At 49.6% G+C, this 27339-nt stretch overlaps 1 protein-coding gene across 1 annotated transcript in view; it reads right to left on the bottom strand.

The window, feature by feature from the left end:
• Positions 1–27339, bottom strand: part of LOC106741013 (retinal homeobox protein Rx1-like) — a 47690-nt gene that overhangs the window by 4591 nt on the left and 15760 nt on the right. The window contains exon 2 of the mRNA XM_014612570.1: positions 23345–23577. Coding sequence (XP_014468056.1) covers positions 23345–23577 — 233 coding nt within the window. The remainder of the gene's footprint in view (positions 1–23344; positions 23578–27339) is intronic.

Here is a 27339-nt window from a genome sequence, read left to right as displayed (position 1 = left end):
GGGGGGGGGGGGGGAGAAAGAGAGATCGAGAGGGTTCAGTAGAAAATGGAGTTCCTTTGGCGAGGTGCGATCATGCGGAGGGCGAGAAAAGTGGCTGCCAAGACTTTCTCTCTCTCTTTCTCCTTGTAATTCTCTCCCTTTCTCTCTCTCTCTCTCTTTCTCTCTCGCTCTCTTTTTCTTTCCCTCCCTATCTTTCTCGATTTCTGCACCAAAAGGAGGGTTGCAGAAATGTCGCTCTGGGCGGGTCTGGCTAGGTCCACCCCTGAGAACGGCGTTGGCTAAGAAAAGGGGGCAAGAAGAAGGTCGGCGGAAGATCGGAGGGTAAGAGACGGAGTCCACCCTTCCATTGGCATCAAGAGGGTAACGAGCCCGTGGGGTGAAATCGAAAGTGAGCGAGCGAACGAGCGAGAGCGGAGCTACGTGACGCGGCGGTGCTCCGCCAAGGTGGACCCAAGGAGGGAAGAGAGAAACGTCGAAGGGGACGTTCTGGCTTGCCAGGACGTCTCAGCCATGTTGATTTCTTTATCGTAACATGGCTGCTGTTGGCAGCTCGCTCAAGTCTATTGCGTTAAGAGCCGATGCTATCGGCCTCGGCTTATGAATTATTCAGTCCCCCGGCCGAGACACGCCGGATATGAGGCCCACCGCGCGCGCCCGTGACGAATTTACTCGCGAGGCGCGCGGCGAGAGAGAGAGAGAGAGAGAGAAAGGAGCCGCACACGAGAGAAAGGGAACCAGGTTCCGTCCATTGACGGCCGATGAATCTTGCTTCTCGGCTCAACGCTCGCCCGAACGCTTATTTCGGACAAATAACGCTGAGCAATCGGTTTTAACTCCTCACCGGTAGCTGACAGCCGGACCGTCTGCGAGATAATTGTTCGCGCGCGCGAGTCGCGCGTAATTGCGACATACTTCGGTGTGACGTGCGTTCGAATCCAACCGTGACACCGTTAATGGTGTGTGATTCGATAAAAAATTGGAAGAATACAGAATACTATAAGCAGAGTTGTCGATATTTTTAAAGGCTTCAATTAGTAAAAATTATCATTCTGTTTATCAAACTAAAATATTATGAAACGTAATAATAGTAACGCTATTGTCTAACGATAAAGTATTTGGCACTCATTACATGTAATGCGCAAACAAGTCTTTTGGCTCGTCGCGAAGTCCGCTTATTAGCAAGCGGCGCAAAAATGTCTTCGCGCCTCCGAAATAATCGGTAACGAGAAGAAGCATCGCGTTCGGATAACATGAAGACTGGCAAATTGAATGTTACCGTCGGAAAGGTAGGGAAAGAAAGAGAGAGGAAGAAAGAGAGAAAGAGAAAGACGGAGGAGGGTGGCGGAGAAACGGAGGAGAACGCGGAAACGAAGTGGAACGAAGACGGGGTTAAACGTCGGAGGCATCACGGAGGTTTCGGGCTCGCGGGGGTAGCGGCAAAACGGGAAACAGGGGCAGGGGGCACGCGCGGAGGGGTGGATATCGGAGCATTCCCGGGCTCATCAGGACGATATTCCGCTCTCGAGGACGAGAAGCAATTTTCTTTCCTCCGTGGATGAGAAAAGGCTACGGACAAGATGCCACGCCGAAATGATGGGAAAATAAGCGAATTTCCCTTCGTATCTCTTATATATCCTTTTCCATCTCGTTTCGTCCTGCTTCCCTTTCCCATCCTCCCTTCGCCACCATCCCCCCTCTTTCTCTCTCTCTCTCTCTCTCTCTCGATATCCTCGTCTTATCGTAGCGCTCCGTCTTCGTCTCCGGGAACCGACTCGCGTTTTAGTGGCGAAAGAGCGCGCGCGCGAGTTCGCTCTCGTTCTCGCTCCTCTCGCGGAAATATAAAGAACAGGGCTAACGCGGCTTAATCTTTTTAGGTCGTAAATTTATTAGAGCAGGTACTTCCACCTTTTCCGTCCGCCTCCGCCGACGTTCTTCTTCTTCTTATCCACTCTCTCTTTCTTCATCTCTCTCTCTCTCTCTCTCTCTCGCTCTACCCACGACCTCCTCCTGCCGTCCGAGCAGCCGGCGACTCACGACGATCCTCGGCAATGATATTGCGAAGGTAAACTCGCTTAGACGGTTTAAATGCAAGAAAATTGAAATAAAATGGAAGTAATTCCGAGATTAAAATTGGACGACGTTGCGTTGTCGCTGAGAAGCGGCGACACTTTTTCGTGCCCCTCCCCCCTCCCTCTCTCAATCTCCCCGCACATTCTTCGGCGTTGCTCTCTACCTCCCCTCGATGGTGTTGCCCGTGAGATTCTACGTGAACGCGGCATTCTCGCTCGGGAAACTTTGCGATGCCGGAGTTGCATAATTTGCATTCCGCTGGAAGGTTGGCGCGCGGATGAGCGGGCTAATTATCGTTATCGCGTTACCGCGCAAGTAACGTAAAGGAATAACAGTTCCGACTCTTTCACATGGAATCATCACGTCCGACGTAACGAGCTGATAAAGTGTCGCTGGCAAACGTCGTCCGATTTGGGGGAGGGGACTTGAGTAGAAATTTTATCCCTATATTAAATACCTTTAATTCAATAACATAGTAGGAATTAAAATAGAAAAATAAGGTCACAATTTCAACTCTAATAATATAATATAACTTCTATTTCCCTGATGATGTCTTAGATTTCCGTTTTCGCTGTTAGCGTCAAAAATATTGAAGGTGTGTCCGTGTGGAAATTTAAACAGGGATCCGGATTTCCCCAGTTATCATTAGAATCTGAGTAGAAAATCTCATCAGTATCCGACTGGAAGTGTTCCACTTTTAAAAAAAGATACAGGTCAGGAAAATTGGAAAGAATCCAATCGGATTTACTAATCGGATTTCTTGTCAATCGTTTGGATTGTTATTATGAATTGCAGTGAAAGAGCCAAAAGGAACTGATCAGAATTTCCTACGTTTGTCTAATAATTTATCAAAACAAGTTCTACGTTAGAAAAACAGATCGGGATCATTTTAGTTTTTCTTAGGGAAATTTTTTCTCAGGGAAATATTATCGGAATCTAAGTGGGGGAATTTAAATAAGTGGGGAAAAAACGGAGAGATTTTCACACAGGTAGCATTAAAATTTGATCTGTAGAGAATTAGAAGTTCAAGAGACAAGTTAAAAAGTGTCAGTATCGTAAAAGTAGGTTTTTATCAGTCTATATAGGCTGTCTAAGTAGGTGCAAAAATCTTTAGAAACGTCAGAGTAGCGTCGAAATTTCGAATTGGGAAATTATTGATATTTAATTGTTAATTATTAAAATTCCTGGAACATTACGACATGCCGCGAGGCAACGAAAATCATTTCTACGCGATAAAAAGAAACAAGGCCTTGGGAAATCATCATTGTCATCAGTGACAAACGCCACCCAACATCGAGACAAATTTCAATTTGCAAACGCGCCGCGACTTTTTTGTACCGTCATGATTTTGCACCCCCCGGCCCCCTCTCGCGTTCTTTTTGTTACCGATCCGTCGCGTATTTCGAACATAATATATTTAATGTGTCCGCTTGAAAAACACGAATGTATGGACCTCGATATGTTTCCAGTGACTGCACGGCAACAGCTTTCGCTCTCTCCGGTGACATACGGCGACGAGCACTCGACATCGAGCAAGAAGCGTATCGCACCGAAAATCACTCTCGAACTCTATCTATCGCGCAAGCTTTTTTCCCTTTTGCACCGCACACGCACAGGGCTCTCATTTTCTCTCTCCCCTCCCTCTCTCTCTCTTTCCCTCTGTCTATCTGTCTCTTTCTGATGGAGCACATCGTTCCGGGACGATGATCGCTTTATACTCGGCGGCGGCTCTCGTCGAATTCGGATTAACGCCGGCAAAAAGGTATTCGAGGTGCTCACGCCACGTCGAGTTCATTGTTGCCGGCCGAAGTATTAACAGATTTCGGCTATTGTTCGTCGTGATGGTGGTCCGGTGGGTACAGCTCTTAAAATAGTCGCGTCGATGTTCGCGAAGGCGCCGCGGCAGACGTCTGCCTTCGGTAGCGCGATAGATTCTTCTTCTTCTTCTTCCCGGATAAACGTCGTCCCCTCGACGAATACTTTCTCGGGGAATTTTCTCGCCGGACATTTTCTCGAAATCGGGAGTTCCTCTCGCAAATGATCAGACCGATAACAATCTTGCTGTAAACGAAACGTAATATCCGCAAGTAACAGGAGATCGTTAACAACAATATTTACCGTTGAACCTGATACAACAGCTCGTTAGCGTTAACACTGAAAACGGGAACGAAACTATCCGGCGATAAGCACGATTCCGCCGTTACACTCGCGACACGGGTGGAATCGCGCGGTGCACGTGTCCTCCAGCAGCCTGTAATCGACGATGTTAATCGGTACCGGTGCCGTAAGAGGCTAACACAGCAACACGCCGTCGATAATCCGCGGGCGGGAAAAAAGACGGACGTCAGCAACGTCGAGGACGACGAGGACGGCGCGGTTATTTTTCTTCGGGGTGTATTACAAGTCTATCAAAGCCCCATCGTTGGTAGTAGACTACTACTAGAACGAATGTGGACAGTGCAAGGGGCGGGAGGTGAAAAGGGAGCGCGAGAGAGATAGAGATAGAGAGAAAGATAGAGAGAGAGAGAGAGAGAAGGAAGAGGGGACACGTTTCGAATATAAGCCTAGATTCCAGTTCAAGGTACCGCGGCACATATAGAGAAGGGAGATGTTTGGAGAGGGTTGCAGTCTATTATTCACCGCGCTTTTTATGCCCCCCCCCATCCTACTTTCGGTCTCTCACCCCCTCCCTGTACTATTCCCCCCTTCTCTGCCGCTTCGGCCCTGTCAAACTGTCGGCTGAATTCAATCCTATGCAGTTGTTCTCATCTCTCTGTCCTGGCTCATCCGCTGCGAGAAGAAATCAGCTATTAATTGATGGTATAATTGAAGTGGGATGCATCTTGTGCGATTTAGCGGATAATTCCAGTCGTCGTCAAGAACGCCAGCCTTGATTTCATAGGTATCACGTAAAACGCGCGAATCGTCTTACGGATCGTCCGCGAATTGTCGGCGCATCGGATGCGTTCAGTTCAGCTTCTTTCAGAGCGCGAATTACATCGGTCGGCTAAGTAAAGCCGATAAAGCGTCACATCTCTCTCGTTTCGTGATCTTGTGATGAGTGTTTCACTTTCGCGAGAGAATTTGCGGGATAGGGTACGCACGCGTGAGCACCGCTGGCTGCGTCCTCCAATAAAGCCACCCCTGTCGTTGCGTGTAATCACCCTTAAACACTCCAACGCCCCGGCCTAACCCCGGTCGTACTGCGATACAATACTAATGTGCTACAAATAACATCCCAAACACGAGGCGATTTCACTCTTACAATGCGGCTAAACGGCTCCTCGCGTAACGCCGTTCACGGATCCGCTATAGATCGTTCGCTTTTGCGGTCGAGTGCCGCTCCGAGTCGAAATTTTGCATCCACACCGATCCCGCAAATTCCGTCGAATTTGAAGGATCAACGAAGAATCTCGAGATATAACGCTATATTGGCTATTGTTTTACCTTTTAACGCTACCGGCATGGCTGTTTACCGCCATGTTCTTTACATTGAAGTAGTTTGAAGAAGCACTCGTTCAAGAATTATTTACACGATGAAATATATTTTACCGACACAGCAAATTGTCAGTTACTGCATGGTGAGCAGCAAAAGGATTGTTGCCACGTCGATAAAATTTCGTTGGCGTAACCAAATTGTTTTTTTGTTCATATATCCGGCAACTAGCAATCAATACACTTGACAAATTTTTTTATTGTCCAAACAAATCTTGCTGTAGCGGTCATTTTGGCGCGAGCCGCCATAATGTCGCTGGTCGTCTCGCGGTTCTCGAAGAGTCGGTCACAATTGCGCCCTACGCAACGCGGCACAACGAACAGCGCGCACGGGATCGGGAGGGTGTGGTGTGAATGAGAGGCCGCGCGGAAATTCGACAAATTAGCCGTATGGTCCGCGTATTTTGACACCGTGCCCACATTGTCTGGCCCCGGTCCTTGTATTTTCTCGCTATGCGCTATGTTCGCCGCCGCAGCGAAATCGGCTCCGAGTGAATGCATCCTTTGTGCAGGAAGCTATTTACCAGACAATATGTTTGCGCCGAAACGAGGCTTTCAAACGGAACTCTCTCTCTCTCTCTCTCTCTCCTTCCCTCCCTCCCTCCCTTCCTTCCTTTCTCTCTTTCTTTGCGTAAGAACACGCGCACGAATGCGTTGCTTTTGCCACTTGCGCGCACCTCGAAAGGAAACTCAGTGAAATCGTTGAAATCGGGAACGGGTAAAGTTTCACATTTTTTCCCTCCTCTTCGTATTTGTCGAAAGACGTCTCATCCAAATTACAAAGCTGCGTTCATCCTCCATCCGGTGTATCATTCGACATTGTTGAGAATTGGAACGCGATATAAGCGGCTATCCGGCTAAAGAAGGAATATTTAGTCAGCTCCGGCTGACGTTAACGGGCCGTCAGGAGGAATCGGAGGATCCGAAGTTAGAGGGAGAGAGAAATAGAGAAAGAAGGAGACGGGAACGGAGAACAGGATCGCGCGGCGCGCGCGTTATTTAACGCTATTAAGTCGCGTCTGTGCACTCGGAATTACGCCGCGACCCACAGTGGCAGCGTTCGCTGCTGTGTTCCGTCGCAACACACGATCCCGCAATGCTATATCGCCATTATGAATGCTCGTTTATAGAGAGATACACACTCGTCGGAATCTAGCCAATGCGACGTTCCCAGCGCACGCGCGCGCCCACGGCCGCCTCTTCGGTCGAGGGAAATGAGCGTAAAGCGCGTTGTTATTAATACCGCGTGTTACGTCTCGTACGGTTCAAATGAGACGTTTGTCGTTGATGGCGCGATAAACGAATCGCGCCGATTCTGCAGCTTCTTATCGCTTCGCTCCGTCGGCGTGGAAATTCAATCATGGCGACGACGACGACGAACTCAGGACTTTCACGGAGACCACCGTTACGTTTTGCGATCCGCAACGAACGATGTTCTAATCATCGTCGCAGCATCCCTCTCGTTTTTTCGGCGAGAATGCGAACCATGAGGAAAGCGAGGAAGGTTTGCGGGAAGGCAAAGGGGGAAGACGAGGAGGGGGAGAGAAAAAAGTCAGGCCTCATCGTCGCGTTGTACCGCGTCACGTTGGCGGAAAAGAAAAAAAAGTAGCGAGATGCGAAAGAAACGAGCTCGCTCTCTCTCTCTCTCTCGGCGTAGGTGCGCGCCCGCGCTGCACGTGAAAATCCGTCGCCGATGTAATAACTCTAATAACTCGTAATAAAGCTCGGGTGGAGTCGTATTAGCGTCAGAAGCACGCGTGGGCGCACAAAGGGCGGCCGCCCTCGACAAACACTGTGACTTTTGATGATTATTAACTTCATGGGCCAGCCATGGTCGACCAGGAGATGGGTATGCAGAGGAGGAGGAAAGGGAAAGAGGGGAGAAGGGTGGCAAAGGCCAAGAGGATGGGGACGTGGCGAGGGGTGTAGGCTGTAGACAGTAATCTGTTGCCCCGGAGGCTTTCTGGTCCTGGCTGAAGTTGCCCCCCCCTCTCTCTCTCTCTCTCTCTCTCTTCTCTTTCTCACCCTCTTTCGTTCTCTCGTTCTCTCCCGCTGTACAGCCTTCCGCCTTCCTCCACCTCGCGTGCCCGCCCTTCGTGGCTCTTTGCTCGTACTTCTGCCCCTACCCGACGCCTGGGAACCAAATTAATAGTTGGTTCTGCCTGGATATATCTCGAATTCGGTGTGTTCCCCCCGCGAGAGAATGACCCCGAGCTTCCCTTCCTTCCTCTTCCTTCTGTCCACGTGAGCGCGTGGGCATAGCCAGTTACACGTGTATGTCCTTGTGCGCGCCTGTATGCGCGTTTGTCGGTCTCTTCTCCGGCTGCTGCGTTTGACATCGGTTACTCGTTAAAGGGCCGCGAGATGCCTCGATAAAGCGGGGGCTCTTTCGTAGTCGAATGGCTTTAATCAAACGGGATTTGGAAATTGATAATTGGCACGATCTCTCTCTCTCTCTCTCTCTCTCTCTCTCTTTCCGTCTGGATTGGACGAGAGAGAAGTTTTTAACGGGATCTCTCTCTCTCTCTCTCTCTCGAGTGCGCCGTTGGCCGCCAGGAGTTTTCCCCGAGACGCAATCTTGCGCCTTGCACGAAGGATTTTAGCGCGGTTTCATAAAAATTCGATTAAACTCTCCCTCCGACAGGTGCAACTCGGATCGTCAGTCGCATGACGCATTATAATCTCGATTAATCGCGCGGTCAAATCACTCGCGAACCGGAGGGAAACTCCGGACACCTTTTCGATATATCACCACTTGAGATTCACACGTGTCGAGCGCGAGGGGGACGGGGGATTTTACTCTCCGACAACTCTCCGAAGCTTACCGGATATGTTCGCTCCTCATATCCTTGCTGTTTATTTTTCGCCGATACAGATATATAATAAATGCTCACTGTCAACGTTTGTTGCTGACGTTGCCGGACGGTCTCGCGCACGGCGGAGCGATATTGGAACGTGACAGCGATCCGAGGTGCTGGACGTGTTTCTCCGTCGTCGAACCAGCAATCCTCGTCCCGTTTCATCGTATCGCATCGTATATCCGGATGCGCGCGCGAACTCGGCAGTTTAGTGTTACTAATCCTACGGTCGCTATTACGAGTCGTGCACGCGTGTAGCGGCGCATTACGGCACGCCTTACGCAGACGAGGACGCGGCAAGGATACCTGCCAGAGCGAGAGAGGGAGAGAGACTCGAAATCTCAAACTTGTGAAACGGATATATTTTCACGGAGTGACATTCATCCCCGCCGGCGGAGGCTCGCCCGGGCTGCCTTTGTAAGGGATCCCACCACGCTTGCATTCTGCATCTATGCGCACATGCAGCGGCGAGAAATCTGATCTTAGAGCAGTGTGGAGAAAAAAAGAGAAGAGAGAGAGAGAGAGAGAGAAGCCAATGTAAGGTCCCGGAGGGCCCGAGGAGGCGGAGGAGAGAGCGCCGCTGGCTGGGTACCGAAGGTACCCCCGAACTGGAACTAAATACGTTTGTACCTGGACCCGACAATGGCCGCCGTAATTCGATTACAAGGACCGCCAGCTAATTGTTAATTGCCGGCCTCAGGACCGAGAGAAACGCCGACAATGGCTTCATAATGTTATACGCGATATTAAAACGAGCAGGCGTGCCGCTCGTTCCGAATGTACCGTGTGTCCTACGTGGAAGCTCCTATCCGCCTGCTCGTGAAGAAAGAGGCGGCGGATAGGTAAAGGAAGGAGGCCCCTCTCCCGTGGGAAATCTTTGCGCTATTTCCTCGACGTTTTATGCTTATTGTGCCTCGATTAGCGTCTTCGATTAGCAGCGATCTCGCGTTCGTGAGAGACGCGCTCGCTCGGAAAATGGGGTTTACTTCACGTCGAATTTACCTCGTGTGTTTTATTATTATCGGGTCGATGCAAAGATCTACGTACGTAATTTGATAAGACGCGCTGTAATATTACAATTACCAGTCATCGGTAATCCGCGGCATGCAGCGTGTTACAATCGGCAACTGAATATAGCGCAACGACATATGTCGTTCCCTCGGACGGATCGATTTGGCTCGATCGCCAATTCTAATCGCTTCGGTAATTTGCGCGAAACAAATGGCAACAGACGTGCTCATCATTCCGGATACTTTTCGCACTGGTCGATGATAGCTATGGAAGCGGCGGCGGCGCGTGTACCCTTAGTGTTTAACAGCTAATCTGCCAAATGAAGTGTTTTTGTGTTTGAGCACAACACTTCGTCTCAATAGAGGAGCAAAACCGCCCTCGGGAAAAGGGTTGCCCGACATGATTGATGCTCGAGGGGGCAGGGTCTCCCAACCCTTTTTAGTCAAGCGCTAAGCGGAGTGCTTAATTGAGCCACAGACCTCAGAACCTTGGACAGCTAATCTCCCGAAGACATCCACGGGAACGGTGGACCCCGTCCTCCGCGTGGCCGACCAACGTTCGCCCTTATTTGCGGCGTGCGCTTAAAGTTTTTTGTTTCCGAGCGATTGGGAGTCGAAACGTGCGCCGGGAGAAAGAGGAAGAAAGAGAAAGAGACTCGCTATTGCCGTGTACTTTCGCTCGGAGTCGCGCGAGAGATCGGCCGACGGCATCGACGTTTCTTCGCGTGAATTAACTTTCGTGTCAAAAGGTAAATCCGATTAGCAGAACGCGTTCGTAGCCTTATGCAAATCTCTTTTTTCTTCGTTTCCTTTTTATTTTGCGTTTCTCGATCTGGAAAATACCGACAAGACCGCGAACAGCGTCCTGCACGGAGAAAAATCACTTTGTTATCGTGGCAAAATCACATCGTTGTAACAGCGATGACGTTTAGCTTAGATAACCAAATCGACGAATTTCTTGTAATTGGAAACAGTTTTACCGCCAGGAAATATGCGGCTGAAACAAATTTGTTCTTAAGATACGTTAATTTACTTGTTAGAATAAAAAAGTGTTTATCTACATTTACTAATTTGTCATCGCGACAAAATAATTTGTAGTCTCAGCAAAATAATCCATCAAACAGCAATTAGTATTCTTAATGAATCGTTTTGCTATCCATGCAGCAATTGATAGATTTGGTGGCGACAGCATAAAATTTGCTGTACCAGCGAATTATTTTCCTCCGTGTACGTGAAAAATAGACGGAAGAGCGTTCTTTGAAAAAAAAAAAAATAAAAAAAGGAAAAAGAAAGAGTAGTCGCTTTTTAGAAGCGTTCGCAACTTTCAATCTCCGACTCCATATTACTCGCCGTTTAATTTTGATTGTGTTCCCAGATAGATTTTTCATCTACAAGTTTCCACCCTGATTGAAACCGCCCTTCGCGTTAGGCCGCAACGGGACGGTATGCGCGCGTGTGTGTGTGTATGTATGCGTGTGTGTGTGTGTGTGTATGTATGTGTCGCGTGCATGTGGGCGTGTGTACGCGAGGAACGAAAGGACGAACACTGGCCCGTAATGGAGTTTCCAAATATTCGGGGAGCCCTCGCTCAATTTCGAACAATTTGCATTTAGGGTGAAGTGCAATTAATAGAAGCGGGGTGTTGTCCCGCGCCATTCCACGCCTATTAACACTATATTCCGCGGGAGTTTAGCATATCGAGGGTGCAATATTGAGTTACGCGACAGTAATTATAATACTCGTTAGACAGCGCTGCAAGAGAGAGAGAGAGGGGGAGGGAGACCTTGTCCTGCCTCCTCTTCACGTTCTGCATCCAAGGATGTAGTGTTCCTTGTTCGAGCTTAAAGCTTCTGACAATCTGCTTTGCGAAGGAACACTACGAAAGTCTGAGACAATGTGCTTTCCGCATCTCTCTCTCTCTCTCCTCGTCGTCGTTCACACCGATCTGTCTCTGTTCGATCTACCTCATTAAACCTCGACCATTGCTTTGCAATATGTCATTTAATATTCAATAATGGATAACGATAAGCAAGAATACTATTGCTGATTATTATATATATATTTTCACGTACACGGTTAATGCAACCGGATTTTTTCTTTGCGTATATAATTTTTCGAATTCTTATTCGCACACTCGCTTTTCCCCGGTGGTCACGTGCACACGTGCATCGGCGATAAAAACACAAGTCGAAGTGACGCTACTCGCCGATGCTCGTATGAACGCCGTTATCAATATCTTCAATTGCGATCGCTCAATGCGAAAAAATACGAAAACGTATCGAAATCGCGACAGAGATTATGCCAATTATCATCCATCTATCCGCTTCTCTCTATTCGCACAGTGTCGCGCAATTCTCTCCCGTCCGTTTTCGGGAAGCCGATCGCGCCGTCTGATTTATTCTCACGCGTTTGTCACGGTGACTCGATTACGCGATCGCTCTCGCTCGTACGCGGCACTTCACCACCGCGTGACAGTTCTTCTCTCCTCTTTCTCTCTCTCTCTCTCTCTCTCTCTGCCTTCGTCGTCGCGTCGTCGTTCATTTCTCCTTCGGACGGGAGCCCGAAGGAACGTGCCCTTTATTTTTTTTCTCCTTCGGCCGCCCTTCGTCGCGAAGGGGCAGGTGTCGGCGCTCCCACGATCTTCGCTATTTCCCGCCGGGCCATTTTCCCCGCTCGCGGGCTTTTCGCGCCTAGCGCCAGGCCATTATCTTATTTTCCGCCTGGAAACATCGCACCCACAAGAAAAACGATCCGGGCGGAGAAGGAGAAGGTAGAGGAGGAGGAGGAGCGGGGGGACGGGCGATGGAAGGACGGCCATCGGGCCCCGGAGATCGGGGGAAGTGCTCTCGCGTAATAACATTTGTATCCGCGCGCGGAGCGCCTCTCCTCTCTGATATCGAGCCGGGCGTTTTATCCCCGGCTAACGCGCGTCTCTGGGCCGTCGCCTCTGAATTCCCCGGCGTCGGAATTAGAAGGCGCGTTATTGGCGCCATTACCGTCGGGCAAGAAGTTTCCCCGACGTACGGCGAGCGCGATAAGAGGGAGGGGGAGGACGATAAAACGTGTAGGAGAGATGTTGCCGCGCGTAATTTGCGCCCGCTGATGCGATTAGCGCGATGCGCGTAACGAGGCCCCGACAATGTCACTCGACCATCTCATCCTTTTTTTGTCCGTTTTCGTACATTTCGCATTACGGTGAAATTATGTCCCGCAATATCACACGATATGAGCGAAAAATGCTGCCGAACTATTTAATTGGGAAAACTTTTCAATTTAACGAAGAAATACAAGAGCGACGAATAATTTTCCTACTCGGAAAGAAGAAGCCATCACCGATCGAGGACTGAACCGACGTCGAATCCGTCTCGTTTGATTCCTTGTCATCGCGCAGAATGAAACAATGTTTGTTCAATTAATGCGACACCGTTAGTCAACGGACGCCGTTCGGCCTAGTTCGCGCGAACATTAGTTTGATTTATGTGCACGTACGGCCGGCGACAACAGATTCAGGTGCCATTAGTCGACCGTGACCCCGCACGAGAATTCACATTGCGCGATAAACAGCTCTACGCAGGGCCCGCGTAGATGAGTATTAATATCGCGCACGAAGCTCACGGGTCTCGGTTGGTTGACTGCCGAGGGGTACGTGTGAGAATCGTGGCCCCGATAGGGGATTACTTGATATGCTCGCGCAGAGCCGATGCGGGGTCCTCGAAAACTGTGGTGGCAATTTGCTCAGAGACATATTGTATACGACGTGACACGATCGGTCGATGCAGTTTGGAACGCGATCAATGGTCCAATGAGAGAACTTAATTTTACATACATATGATTGATGATAGAAAAATTGCAGCACTCATCCTCTATGAGTTTCGCGACGCATAGAAAATTTTGTATTTTATCTTTACTTAATAATTCCAAGAGAATTAATTTTTCGAACTTTGTAATTTCGGATATTCTAACTACCGGAATATCGGATGAGTCCTGAAGCACTTCGCGAGAAGAATGTTGCGGTTCTCTTCGCCACTGGCTTCGCGTGCGTTCCTTCGTTCCTTCTTTTCCTCGTTTCCTTCGCTCGCCAACGAGAAGAACAAGTTAAAAGTAAAATCGGGACGCGAGTGTTTCTCTTTCCGATCACCCTCGATATTCAACGTATTTCACAAGCGTCATATTCAATATGTCACGCACGATCTTCCTCGGCGCTGGTGTGTGTGTATGTGTGTGTGTGTGTGTGTGCGTTGTTAACGTCATCGGGGGCCGATAAATTCCACCATGCGGAAAAAGTGCGAGCAAACGCAATTACGCGATTTCGCGAGCGCAGAACGACAAAAAAGTTTTAATCTTCATGAGGTGACGTTTAACGTGTGCAAAAAAAAAAGGAAAAAAAATAAATAAATGAGCGATCCGCCCGTCAATTTTTTAATTCCCTTCCGCGCCCCCTCGTTCGCGCAGCGCGTTGCATGCGCAATTGCGCTCTACGCGTCGCGTCGCGCCGAGTCGCGCGGAGAGAAATTCGCGGCAGTAGCCATGGTTACGCCCGCTCGCCGGCGGGTTGGGCGGAGGCGGCGTGCGTGACTAATTTGACACCCCGTAGATATAGGTGCGCCCCAGACAGTCACCTGCGATTCGTGCCGGGTTTCGTGTCAGCGTTAACGATCACGACTCCGGGGCACCCCTAATAATTCCGAATTAAACGCTCCGATAAGCGTTTTCGCTATCGACCGAGGAAAGGGAAAGGATCGCATCGCGAAATCCTGCGATCTCGGTAGCGTCGTGTAAGCAATTGGTCGGTCGACCGATCCTTGTCGTCTTCGTGTCTTCCTGTCTCGTTGCTCCGATTAATTAACGATTAATTAACATCGCGCGGTAAATGCACTCCTGAATGCGGTCCCGAGCTGCGAGACGCGCAAGAGACGGTGTTCCGTATTTCGAATAAATTTTAACGTCAATTACATGTATTCGAGGCACCGCTCGGTTCCGTTAATCGGTTAACTAGTTAATTAATGCGGTGTTACGTTTGGGGTGAATGTAATGCCTGCTGTGTTAAGGGACGCCTGTATGTACGTGGTAGTAGATACGAATTAATTAACATTGACGAAAAGAGGGAGAGAGAGAGAGAGAGAACTGTCGCATGCATTATTTCACAGAGAACAAAGCGGAAATGCACGGTTGGTCGTGAAAATTTTTTTTCTCGCAAACGGGAATCGCGCGGGAACGTTAATCGGTCAGCGGCACGGGTGAAAAAAATGCGCGAGAGAACCCGCGGGAGCGCTCTGAGTGGATCCTGTGTGCCGGCGCGAAATAATTTATTCCTCGAGCGTTTAATGTTCGCGGGACGCACACTCGCGTCTTGACTCGCGGCGGACGCGCGAGGTTTCCATGCCGACGTGCCGGTAAATAATGTTAAACAGCGCAGCCGCGCGGACGGCTTTGTCTCCCATCTGCACCCCTTTATTACGCTGACATTGCCTCACCGTACGGCGTATCATTTTTCTGTCGCGCCCCCTCCTCGGCGTCGGTAACCCGTTCGTACGGAAAGAGTTGGTCACCGCCTTTTGACGTGTGAAGAATGCTGAAAATGATATAGATTCGAGCCGTCAAGAGAGAGAGGAAATTCTAGGGAAGCTCGACGAAGCGAAAACCCCTCTCGTGTCGTTTTAACGACTCGCGGATAAATATCAGCTTGTCGCACACGAGGTTCGTGCGGTTCGAAGCGAGGAAATTTCATCGCGAGCACCGCGAGCGGTTTCCGCTTGAACGCACAGCAATCCGTCAACTCGCCATCCAGTTACCACTATCGTAAGCGGTGTTCGTTAAAAAAAGGAAAGAAAAGAGGAAGTAAAGGGAAAAAACAACGTGTTAATTTCATCGTCAAGGAAGGACGTTTCTCCTCGATACCGCGACGGTAAACTAAATCGCGAACGGCGCTCGCGTGAAAAAAATCACCGCCGATGTTTCGTTGCTCGTCAATCAGTGAGTCGGAGGACGACAAAACGGAGGAAAGAGATATCGGTGATATTTCGCGCGCGTGTGTGTGTATCTTTGTACGCATCGCGCAGAAGTGAGGAAGCGGGAAATTTCCTTCCACGGGTAACGCAGGAAAGGCACGGAAGATCGTTTTTTTAATTGCGCTTTTGAAAGCTTTCAGAAGTGCCATCCTCGCCGAAATCCCGATATCGCCCTCTCCCGACCTCTCCGCGTCTCTTGGCCTTCTGTTGGCTGCAGTTCCGCCGCCGCCGCCGCCGCCGCCAAAGTCCCGACGAACCGTTTTAAATTTTTCCGCGCCGTTGTGCGCGGAGCCATCGAAAAAAATTGTAATCGAATTGGAGTATTTTTCCAATTGGCAATCGCCGAGCGACCGGACATGGAACGATGGGCATCCAACCGCGTCCTCTCTCGCGCTCACCTCTCTCTCTCGCGCGCGCGAGCTTTATTCATCTCCCCGACCGACCTCCGCTCCCACCCTCTCACTCACTCGCTCGTCCGCCCGTCCACCCACCCTCTCGATGCCGAATTAGTTGGCCTACCGCGAAAAATCAATCTCTCCGTTTTTTTCCGCCTGCCCGGTAGATTCGTCGACAACACCCCACCGTCAGTTCCACTGTCGACGGGTCAAAGCGAAAATTTCTGGATAGATACGCGCGCGCGCGCGCGCGCGTGCGGAAGGTGATATATCGTCGTCGCCGAGCGCTTTCGCGGCGGAGCGATGCGAATCAGACGCGACGATACCTCTCTCGCGAGACTTCGACTCCTTCTTCGAGCCTTCGAGTATTAATCCCGCTCGACGGCGGATTGAACATATTTGCGAACTCTCTCTCTCTCTTTCTCTCCTGTCGCGCGCGCGCGACGAAATAACGAGAGCAGAAGGAGAAACGGGAGGAGAGAGAGAGAGAGAGAGAGAGAGAGAGAGGAGAAATTCGTCGGAGCGCAAATATAACTCGTTCTCTATTAATGGGAGTTCTTACATCGAGATACCAGACAGGCTGCAGGATTGTTCTTTCGAACTTCCGAACTGCGGCTTGGCGACTGTATAAAGCGGATATCGTATTTATCAGGACGCGCACGCGGAACACAAATTAACCCGCAGGAATAAAGTCGACACCGTAGCACGCGAGGTAATAATTCGCCGGTGAGAGCCGCCAAAACGCCGATCGACTGTGGCGCGTGTAACGGGACGGGAGGCGGAGTTTCGTTTTCATCGAAAATGAAACTCCGTCCCGATGACGACGGATTTGACACCGGCACGGAAAGATGATCGCGCGCATGCGAACAGTCCTCGCCGCTTCGGCGATTCATCTGATTTTCGCAGGGAATCTCGTTCGCGCGGAGGAAGCGTGGGTAATGCGGAATAGTCGAGTAATATGGAGTATACGATTTTTATGCGGGAGAAAGAACTTAGTTCCTGCGACTGAATAGGGACAGGATGAAAATGCTCTCGTTGACAAGAAATGAAAAATTAATATAACATTAAATTTATCTTAGGAACACGTTACAACAAATATTTGGCGTTACAACTCAGGTGAAACTAATATCTTTAACGGATTTCGATTTATCTGAAAAAAATCTCCGAGTATTCCTTAATACTCGCACTTCCTCTATTACTTCCTGTTTTACGNGATCGTAAATCCCCCCCCCCCCCTCCGGAGAAACGAATAATTATGAATCCGCGAAACGACTTGCGACTTTCGGGTGGCTCTTAAACGATCATTCCGCCGGCTTATCGCGCAGATCCGTCGCTGCGCCGCCGACTCGTTTTCTGTATCGCGCGTTACGTGACAAACTTTTAAAAGGTCTGCAGGTGTGCTTCCTGCGCCGGGGGTTAATTCCGGTAAGTGTTTCCACCGAAAGCCGCCGGGGGGGAACCTCGGTATCGATTTCGAGCAAGTAGTCGCCCGGCAAATCGCCGAATTAGTCGGCATCGTTTATTTTTTTTCCGCTTCCTCCGACGCGGCTCCCTTTCTCTCTCTCTCTCTCTCTCGCGATCGCGTGACAGGCGAATAATGCGCGCTCGCCCCCGACAATGGGTCTATAATAATATAATAGATCGCCGTGTAGTTTTGCCGTGGCGTTTCTCCGGCGCACGCAGCGCCGATAAAAAGCGAGACTCGAAACGGAAATGACTTTTAGTGCTGCGTCGAAATTAGATTATCATCAGACGGAGAACGCATTAGGTACCCGTCCATGGTTACCGAGTAACAAAAATGACGAGCGCGGACCGATTCGTGCGGCTGTACACGTCGACGAGACCGAGAAAGGTTTCTCGTGAAAAACTCAAATTCCGCGAAGTGACGTCCCCCGGTCGCGAAACACGGTAAAACGAATCGATCGATGCCGAAAGGTCGGCGGTGAATTCACGACGGTAAATTTGTTCATATTACACTGTTCTCTCTGAATATTAGCCGCCGTGATCGCGGCCACTGCGAAAGAGAGAGAGAGAGGGAGAACCAAGTAAAAACGCCAGTCATCGGATTTTATCTTGCAAAATTCACGTAGCTTCCTCGGGTAACTTTCACGCTCCGTGATAAACGAGCGTGACGTACGGCGGCGCGTAAGGAAACTCAGGATTTTCGGATGATATTTTCATTGCGGGGATAAAAAGAGGGAAGGAAAGAGAGAGAGGGGGGAAGGGGGACCCGTTGGTACTGCATAAAACGCGAGTATTCGTCGAGGTCGGGGCATCGGCGGCCGAAGAATCGAAGCTACACAAAACGGTTGGTAATTTACGAGCGAGCCCGCTCGTAAATCTAACCGAGTGAAGTTGCATTACCCAATTCCATTTATCTCTTTGAAAAGATGCGGCTTCCCGTATGATTCCCGAGCTTTTATTCCCTTTTACATCCTCTGCAATCTATTTTTCGATTTAGCAAACGCAAACAAACATTACGCGCGATTTAAAGCTAAACCATTTGGCGCTTAATTGATTCGCGGCGAAATATTTTTGCCGCGGCGTATAAAATAATGTGCTTTTAACGAACGACAAACAGTAGGGTATTTAAAACTGCGCGCGTGTTAACGTCGCATTCTTTTAAAATTGCCGCGGCCGCATATCCACCAAGTAAAATTGAAACAAAAACAGATTCTATTTTCAATTGTGCAAAAACGCACCGCGATAACGCTCGTCCGTGAGCTACGCCGCGCGCGGCACGATAATACCTCCGCTATTAAAGTTTCATTACACGTAGCGCGCGTATCGTTCGCGGCGAAACAAGTAAACGACTTAGAATCGGTTACCATCGCCGCGGCTTAGAGAACCGAGACGCGAAAAAGAGAGAAAGAGAGGAAAGTTAACGCGAATCTTTTCCCTCCTCCCTCCTATCCCCGTCCATCACCTATACGTTACGCAGGTAATCTGCGGGAGAAACGTCGCCGGGATTATATTTTAACCGAATCATCACCGACCGGCTCATCGCGCGCGGCCTTGATAACGCGACCTGTAACGCAATTGCGCGTAAAACACGTGACCCGCGACCGACGATAATCGTCACGACCATAAAAAACGCGCTTGCAGCCCCCTCCCCACACACACACACAGACTTGCGCGCGCGCGCACATTTTCAGCGAGAAGAGGAGACTGGAAAACGCGCGCGCGGCGCTTTTCCGATGACAATCAGACCGCAGCGACCGCCGACGGAATCCCGTCCGCGTTCCGCCACGCCCAATAAAAGCCACCCCTGCTGCCGTTTTCCACCCTCCCCCCTCCCTGCCCCATCCGTCCCTACGAAACCATCTCGTCGAGCGGCCTAATAAATCCGACAGACGGGATTGGCGTGCGCTATCAATTAAAAATGATGAAACCGAACGGCGCGCCGCGCGCGGCTCACCGCGAGCGAGCGAGCTACTGGAACACCGCTGCATCGCGAGGGCCAAGCTGATTCCACCGCCTTGTCCGTTCTGCCGTAATAAGCTTAAGCGATTAGGTATACCTCGGGGGTGCTCCGAGACGGTGCTACGGTTAGCGAGCGACGGGGGCGAAAATAAACGAGAGCGAGGCGTGCCACTCGTTCGAGAAAATTGGAAAAAGTGCGCCTCGGAGGAGAACGAAGAAGAGAAAGAGAGAGAGAGAGAGAGGGGAAGCGTGCGAAGCGGAGTGGTGTTACGGCGGTCACGACGAAGACGGGAGACGGAAGACGGAGAGCAAGCAAGTACCGCCGGCAGCCCGGCAGGTTTTAAACGCAATTTAAATTTTTAATTACGAGTCCGCCGCCGGAGAACGACGCCTCCGTCATCCCGCCGTCGCGACGCCACGCACCGTCTCGCCCGCTATATTCGCACGTCGCTTCACGCGTGTTTACGTTCGACTATCTCTTTTCCTTTTATAAATTTTCTCTCGCCATTGGTTAGATCAGAACGTTGTCCTGTCGTGATCGAAACCTTTTCCGTCCCTCATGCGAGCAACGTGGAGGGAAGATATTATGTACGATAAAAACATACGAAACAAAGTTGTATTATCTTTTAACGTATTTTTTTGGTTTTGTTTTACCTACTTGCGTCAAATAACAGTTTGTGCAAAGAATGAAGTGATGAGAGCTGTTAAACGAACGTGAAATATGCGATTTTTCCGATTAATAATTCGTTGGAGGGGAGGGGGGTGCAATCGATCCCGACGTGTACTCATAATATCGTGGATTCCGTCGAAGTTTATTTCGAGGTGTTTGTTTATTTCGTTCGCCGAATAAACGCGCAGTCACCCCAGTTACTTTTGTTACTTGATACGCGACACGACGTCAACTGCGCCATGCCATCGAGTGAAGTGCATCATGCATATTTCAGCAATACCGATTGCCGCTACGATTTATAGATCGCGGTGGTGTTGCGTGATCCTCGTGCATTCTCCGTTACGGGAACGCGGACAAGATCAACAGCCCTTGTTATTACAGCGTGCGCCGAAAAGCCGACTCATTTCGTGCAATCCGCGATAAAGCGACGCTGCCGATAACGATCGCAGAAAACGTCGTTATAATTTAATAAATCGGGTCATAGAAAATAGGATGAATTATCTTTTTATCGAAACTTTACATACTTGCTCACGATTACTTTTGAATAAGCTCACTTTTGGATAAAAATTCTTGTTCCGATGGCGCTGTTAATCATAACCCACAAATCCTCATGTATTCTTTTAAACATCTTTGTATATTTTTGTATTTTTTGAGTATTTGAAATATCAGAAAATTATATATATATATGTATATATAAATGAGATATATTGAAAAGTTACACACACCAAATGGTGTTTGCGGACGCGTTTACGCGCGAACATTACGTCGCATCCCGGCGAGTCGTATCCTTTCACGGGGATCGCCGTGCATGCTTATTACAACATTTCCGGAACGAAGCGATGTTGTTACAAACACTCATGACTTAATTTCACACACTACCTCCGCGATCGAACGTTACGACGTTACGTTACGGCGCGTGATCGAGAGATTGCGCACGAGTCCTAACATCGCGGCTCCTTAACAACGCATGGATGCTCATTACACGCCTTATTACTTCTTCCGACGCGCCTCATTATTGTGATAACAATCTTTCGAGATAGCCCGCGTTAATACGCGGCGCGTTCATCGCGGAACTTCCTCGTTCTCTCCGCGTCGCGCGCGGAAATTGTATCGCACCGGTTTGGCGCCCGCGAGGCAAAAACGATCAGCGTCATCGATAAGCGAATCATTTTATTCCTTCCATCCCTGTGCGCTTTCACAACAGAATTAGTCATTTGCTTGAGTTTAACTGTTTTTTGTAACCAATTTATTTTGCCGATCGCTATGCGTCATCTATTTGAAGGAACGAGAGAAGAAGGGGCGAAGAGGTGAATAATAGAGCGAGCGTGTATTACCAGCGACGCGCTTATCTTGCGATACGAACCGCTTGTTAATTACGAGAATGAAAGCTGCTCCGGCTTTTAAATGCGGATCAGACAGGGAGGAGAGGGAGAGGAGAAGCGTTTGTTCGTTCCTACTTCAGCCGCTTCTCCAAATCGTCGCTTATACTCTTCCGAGGCATCGCCCGTCCATAATCCACTTAAGACGCGAACGCGTAATTCCTGTGTTTCTTGCATTGCGTGTTTAATGGTAACTCTAACGAGCCGAATGCCTACGACACTACGAATTAGTACGGTCGCCTCGATAAAGCTTTAATTGCAATCGACGTGTGTAATCTTGACCATCGCCGGCAGGCGAGAGCCTTTCGCGGCGGTGGAAACTCAAGGCGGCCGCCTCGGTAAAAATCAATTCCGCGCTCAGGGAGAGAGAAAGAAAAGGAGAGAGAAAAAAAAAGGGAAAAAGAAGCAGGTGCTCGTAAGGCCGCCGGTCGAGTTATTATCCCAACCGTGTTGCCGAGAGCCCCGCCCAATAACGTAGCAAGGTGGCGACGACGGAGCCGGGACTCTGTGATTCCTTTTACCTCCTTTTCTCCTTTTTTTCCTACGAACTTCCTCATTGGCTCTCTCTCTCTCTCTCTCTCTCTCTCTCTCTCTCTCTCTCTCTTAGTTTTAATTCCTTTCCGTCTATGTGTGTGTGTGTGTGTGAGAGAGAGAGAGAGAGAGAGAGAGGCGGAATGCATTCGGAAAAAATGAAATTATCGATATCGCGCGTTCTCCCTAATTGCGACCTGCGTGTAATAACGACGGCGGCGGCGGCAAGCGTAGCGTACTACGTCAGCCGTTACACCTCAAAGTACAGCTGATAACTGAATTATTCTTACGCATTATTATTTTCCGCAATTATTATCGCGCGAGAGATTCGCGCCGCCTCGAGCTTCGCCTCGACTCGAGATTTCTTTGATTCTCACGACGTTTTTGCGATGACGAGAAAGAAAAAGAGAACAGCGTTTGTTTCATCCTAAGGCAGGCCCTCCGAAGAGGAATAAGGTACACGATAACGTTAAAAAAAGAAGTTACGTTATTTTCAATTAGATTAAAATTATGTTAAACACAAGATGATAATTCGAAAATAAGGAAAAACAAAGCTGCAAAAAGAATAAGCCGTAAATAAATTTAAGCTATATATATATATATATGGTGGGAAAGATTAAGATTATAAATAAAAATAAATTTAAATTAGCGTGCAAGATAGAAGAAAAATGTTTAGTTGCGACAGTTATTTGGACACGAGAGGAAGAGAAAGAGAAGACTCGAGGCTCGCGAAACGTTTCGAGTTTCAAGTTTTGCCCCTCCGTTGAACCGCGGGAACCACGGTAGCTGCGACACTGGCCTGATATACGCCGGCTCGGCAAGCGTGCCCCCGGGAGCCTAATCGATGCGTCGTCGCACGCGACTGCGTGCTTTTATCGCTGTCACGCACATAATTAATTTAATTTAGTTTAATACGCCGGCCCAGAGCGCCAGGCAGCGATTGTCGTTCCGATTGTTTGCACGGAAACGCCACCGTTCCGTATTCCGGTGGCCGTTCGTCGAACACGACATTCACATTCGTCAAATTTCGGTACCTCGAAGGGAAACATAAATTTTCCAGCCGGTGTGCGTGTCGCTCGTGGATTCGCGGCTGGAAGAAAATAAGAAGCTTCCTTCTTTACGCGCGAATCGCGAAGTTGTGCCGCCCGGTTAACTTAATTTTCACGCACTCTTCGGCACGCGTCGATCTTCCGCGCCGCTTCGCCGTGTTGCGGAATTGCTAATCACTGCTAATTACGAGGGAGGGGGCTGATAGAGATATCGGTGTGCTCGTCGATGTTATTAACTTCAACAGGATTCGACGCCGGTTCGTTAAACGAGACCTCCGAGCGAGTATCAGTAAAAAGTTCCTTTTCTCGCCACAGATTTCTACCTTCTCCGTCTTCGTCGCGGCTACCTTCCGTATTCGGCGAAAAATCGCGCGACGAAATGAAAAAAGCGACGCTTGTTTCCCCGACCGACGGCCGGTCGGTCGGTCGAGCTCGTCGAGTAGGCGGGTGACTCACCTGGACACGAACTTCCGGGAGGTTAACCTTCATGGCGAGCTCCTCCCTGGAGTAGACGTCCGGGTAGTGGGACTTCTCGAACGCCCGCTCGAGCTCGTGCAGCTGGTAGGTCGTGAAGGTCGTCCGGTTGCGACGGTGCTTCTTCTTGCCCCCGTTGCCGTTTATGTCGTCCCCGCAGCCCGCGCCCAGTTCCTCGTCGCTGCCGCCGCCGGTCGAGTTGCAGCTGTTCTCACCTGGAAGCCGCGAGCGAGACGGAGAGACGGAAGGAGAGAGAGAGAAAGAGAGAACAAGAGAGAGAGAGAGAGAGAGAGAGAAAGAGGAGAGAGGTAGAGTTGGTCAGGTCTCCTCGGAAACGGTCGTTACGGGTAATAGGAGCGGTAATGGTGATCGATTTATCCGGAGTCGCAGCTATTACCCCCATTATACGCGCATAATAGTAGCTATTAGAAGTGCTGCAACGCGTGGCGACGTAGAATTGCACGCCCGCGTGCACACGTGCGTGCGTGTGTGCATACACGCGCGAATCCACTCGCACATTAAAACGCCATTCGCGCCTGGATTTTTTTTCTCTCACTCTCTCCCTCTCTCTCTCTTGCCTTTTATCACGATGCGTGAGCGAGCAAGTGCGAAATACGACGCGCGCTACGCTTCGTTGGATGTAAAAGAGACAACGTGGATTAATTAGAATGTTCGACGTTTAATGCGCGCGCTGCTCGCCGACGCTGATTACGATTCGATGTGTGCGAGCCAGTTACCTTTCTCGTTGTCGAGAACGAGAGCATGCACAAAGTATCGGTTTTCACATTTCACCGTGACGATACTGCAATCTCAAAATGAGCTTGCAAGAAGAGGGAGAGAGAAAGGAACGAGAGAGAGCGAGAGGGGGGGAGGGAGAGAGGAGGAGAAATAAGATATGGATCAGCGGTAACAACGTTTCGCGCGCAAGATGTGCCATTATAGGATTTAATAAGCGTTCTTATATGCTCAAGCGTTCCATGTGATTTTATATGGACGTAAGGAAATGGACTAAATTGCAATTCTTTCTCTCTCCGTTAGCTTAGCTAGTAATTTAAGAAACTAAACGTGTGACACGTTCTTTCATCCGTGAAATTACAGCGGAATTTAAAAACGGAATTTAAATATCGCTTGTCAGAGACAAAGCTGTCAGATAGTGCGATCGTTTACGAGCGTCACGTAAAAATCGCACGGACTATTTACACGAGACATTTGAAAACTGTATATTCTTCGCGGAAAGGATAGGAAGACCGAAGGGTGCTTCCATCCTAATTTCCTTCACCCCATTTCTCCGAGCACTTTAAGAAATAGATACAAACCGCGGTATGTAGAATCGCCCAATCAGCGACGAAGGGAAATCTTACGTTGCGAGAGGAAAAATGTTGACACTCGCGCAAAATCGCTGAGCGCTTAAATCCACCCGATCACTCCGCACGGTCGTTTGTCGAAACAATACACCGGGACCTCCCCGCGTATCTCTAATTAAGATTGTAAAGGGCAAACGCGAGAACAGGATTTGTGTTCTCGAGTTACCGCCCGCAATTAATCCACGTCAGGGACGTCCTCGCGGGTCGCGAGCGACCTCTCACTCATCTCCGACCGCTCGCTCGTTCGTCTCGTGAATCGTCTAATCGTTATATCCCGAGATAAATTGAACAATTGTTATAAGTGCGCGCCGACACGCACCCCCTTTTTTTCTCTCGCTGCACGCCGGGTGACAAGGCGGAGAGCGCAAGCATACGGTCGGTTGCATTTGTAGTCGCTCCGTATCGTTCCCGTCGCCGCTTATCCGGCGCTTTATTAAGGCGACGACCACGCTGCCGCGTCGTTATCGTTAACGAAAGGAACAACGGCGACGGCCAGGTAACAGCGAGGATTTACTTAGGCCGCCGGTGCGATCACGCGATCATTTTCATTGCAAATAACATCCGCGATGGGCATTCCGGCCGTATTTGTTAGGTAGGTGGCTTCGTGCCGTCGCTATTTCGGTCGAGGTCTAATCGATTTAAGCGAGGAATTAATTGTCGGACCCCTCCCCCTCTCTCGACTACGATGCGTCGTTGTGCTGCCGAGCGAGCGCGAGCCCGTTACTTAATTGTTTCACTGTCAAAGTGCAGGCGCATTGCAATGAGAAGAGATTTGCATTGGCGACGAGACGGCGCGCTCTCGGCGAGCGCTTTCGGAGAACGCGCGAGCCTCCGATCGGTATGGTATATCGCATGTACCCTCTCGTTCTCCGCCCGGAAACAGGCGTACGATGTTTTCCATGACGCGAACGGACGGACGCGCACGTGCGTGGAATCTCTCTCTCTCTCTCTCTCTCTGTCGTTAATTTTCAAGTGTTTCACATAATATCAAGTAAGATTATATATTAATGTTTGGTGACTAAGGTACTACCGGCAGAAATTATTGTTGAATAATATAACATACCAACAGCATAATTTACTGGACTTGTCTATCGCGCGACTAAATCACTCACGATTAAATCACTCTATTACACTCTCTTTCAGGGTTTGGGCGTTTTTTTTTTCTGCGAACAGAGCGTATCTACCACACTGAAAAATGGATTTGATCGGATTTATCTGGACAACCAAGCGTATTTCGGATTTAAAAGAGAACAGAGTTTCCGACGATAAGAACCAAATTCGATTAATGAAAACTAGAAATTCCGCTTCCTTCGAGCAAAACACGTTTGATCGTCCCATTGTCAGGTAGATCCAACCGAACTCGATTTTTTCTCGACGCGCTCGCTCGTATCACCGTAAAGTTCCTTTCGTCTTGCCCCTCGCCCCTCGTATCGCGGCGCGTATATAAATTACAATTTCCTCGCGTGAATTACACGATCGTCGTCGGACCGTGCAATTTCGCGGATTAAATCGTTAAGTGAGTAATCGCACGTGTAATTTGCGGTGGTGCTTTGCATCGCCTCGCCACGCGGGAGGAGGAACCTGAGGCGCGTCAACGTGCGGCGCTTCCAACGAGTCATTACGCTCTATCTCGCTCTCCTTGTAAATTACACGTTTCGGGAAGTCGATGATCGCTCGCGGCCGCGCGCCCAATCGGAGAGCTCGCGTTATTTTCATCGCTCACCGCGGTAATATCGTCCGGGAAGCCGAACCGTTTCGATCCTCCGTCCCTGTCCGCCCCCCTTGAAATTTCCTCAGCGCGCTGAATTGCCGAGCAAATACCGACACCTCGCGCGCGAACATGTCGACCATCACTTTTAATACGATGCGATGTCCGAGTTGGGGAAAAAAAATTCGAGCGTTACTCTACGTTACCGTGCGAATTAAACATTTATACGATACCCACGACAGATAGATTAAGATTGATCTGACAGCGCTTGCAATTCGTTTGTCGTAACTTCACGTGGAGCAAACGAGAATTGGCGCGAGCGATTTGTCCGAAGGGCAAAAACGAGTAAGACGCTTCTCCTGTATGTGCTTCCCTCTCTCTCTTTCTCCCGTCTGCCTCTCTCCCCCCCCCCCTCTCTCCGTGGTCCCGCCGGAATTAATACGACTATACGTCACACAACGATGGAGAGAGCGCGTCGCATACACACCGGGCGAACTATTACGCGATCATTTTCCCTGCAAATTACATCCATCCCCGGCGCTGCGGTTACTCGTCGACGAACGCCCGATCAAACCTCGCATTATTCCCGTCCCCGAGTGTAATATCGTCCAAGAAACCGAACCGAGCGCCACCGACGAAGAGATTGATCCTGCGGGACCGCGGCAGCAAATAGGTATTTTCCACCGTACACCCTACTAACCCCCCTTCCGCCCCTACCGCGTTCACCCTCTCAGTTCGCCCTGCCGTAAGTCCTGACCTCACCCCGAGGACCCGTCCCGTCGCTGTAGTGATCGGTAAGTTTCTCCCCTGGCCAGAACTTCGGGGGGGAGGGTGTCTCGTGCGATACATACATATATACACATATATATATATATATATATATATATATATATATATATATATAT

Source organism: Dinoponera quadriceps, unplaced genomic scaffold (genome assembly GCF_001313825.1).
Source record: "Dinoponera quadriceps isolate SergipeBrazil2010 unplaced genomic scaffold, ASM131382v1 scaffold367, whole genome shotgun sequence".
NCBI lineage: Eukaryota > Metazoa > Arthropoda > Insecta > Hymenoptera > Formicidae > Dinoponera > Dinoponera quadriceps.
Note: the sequence above shows the minus strand (reverse complement) of the source record. Positions and strands in the feature narration are given on the sequence as shown.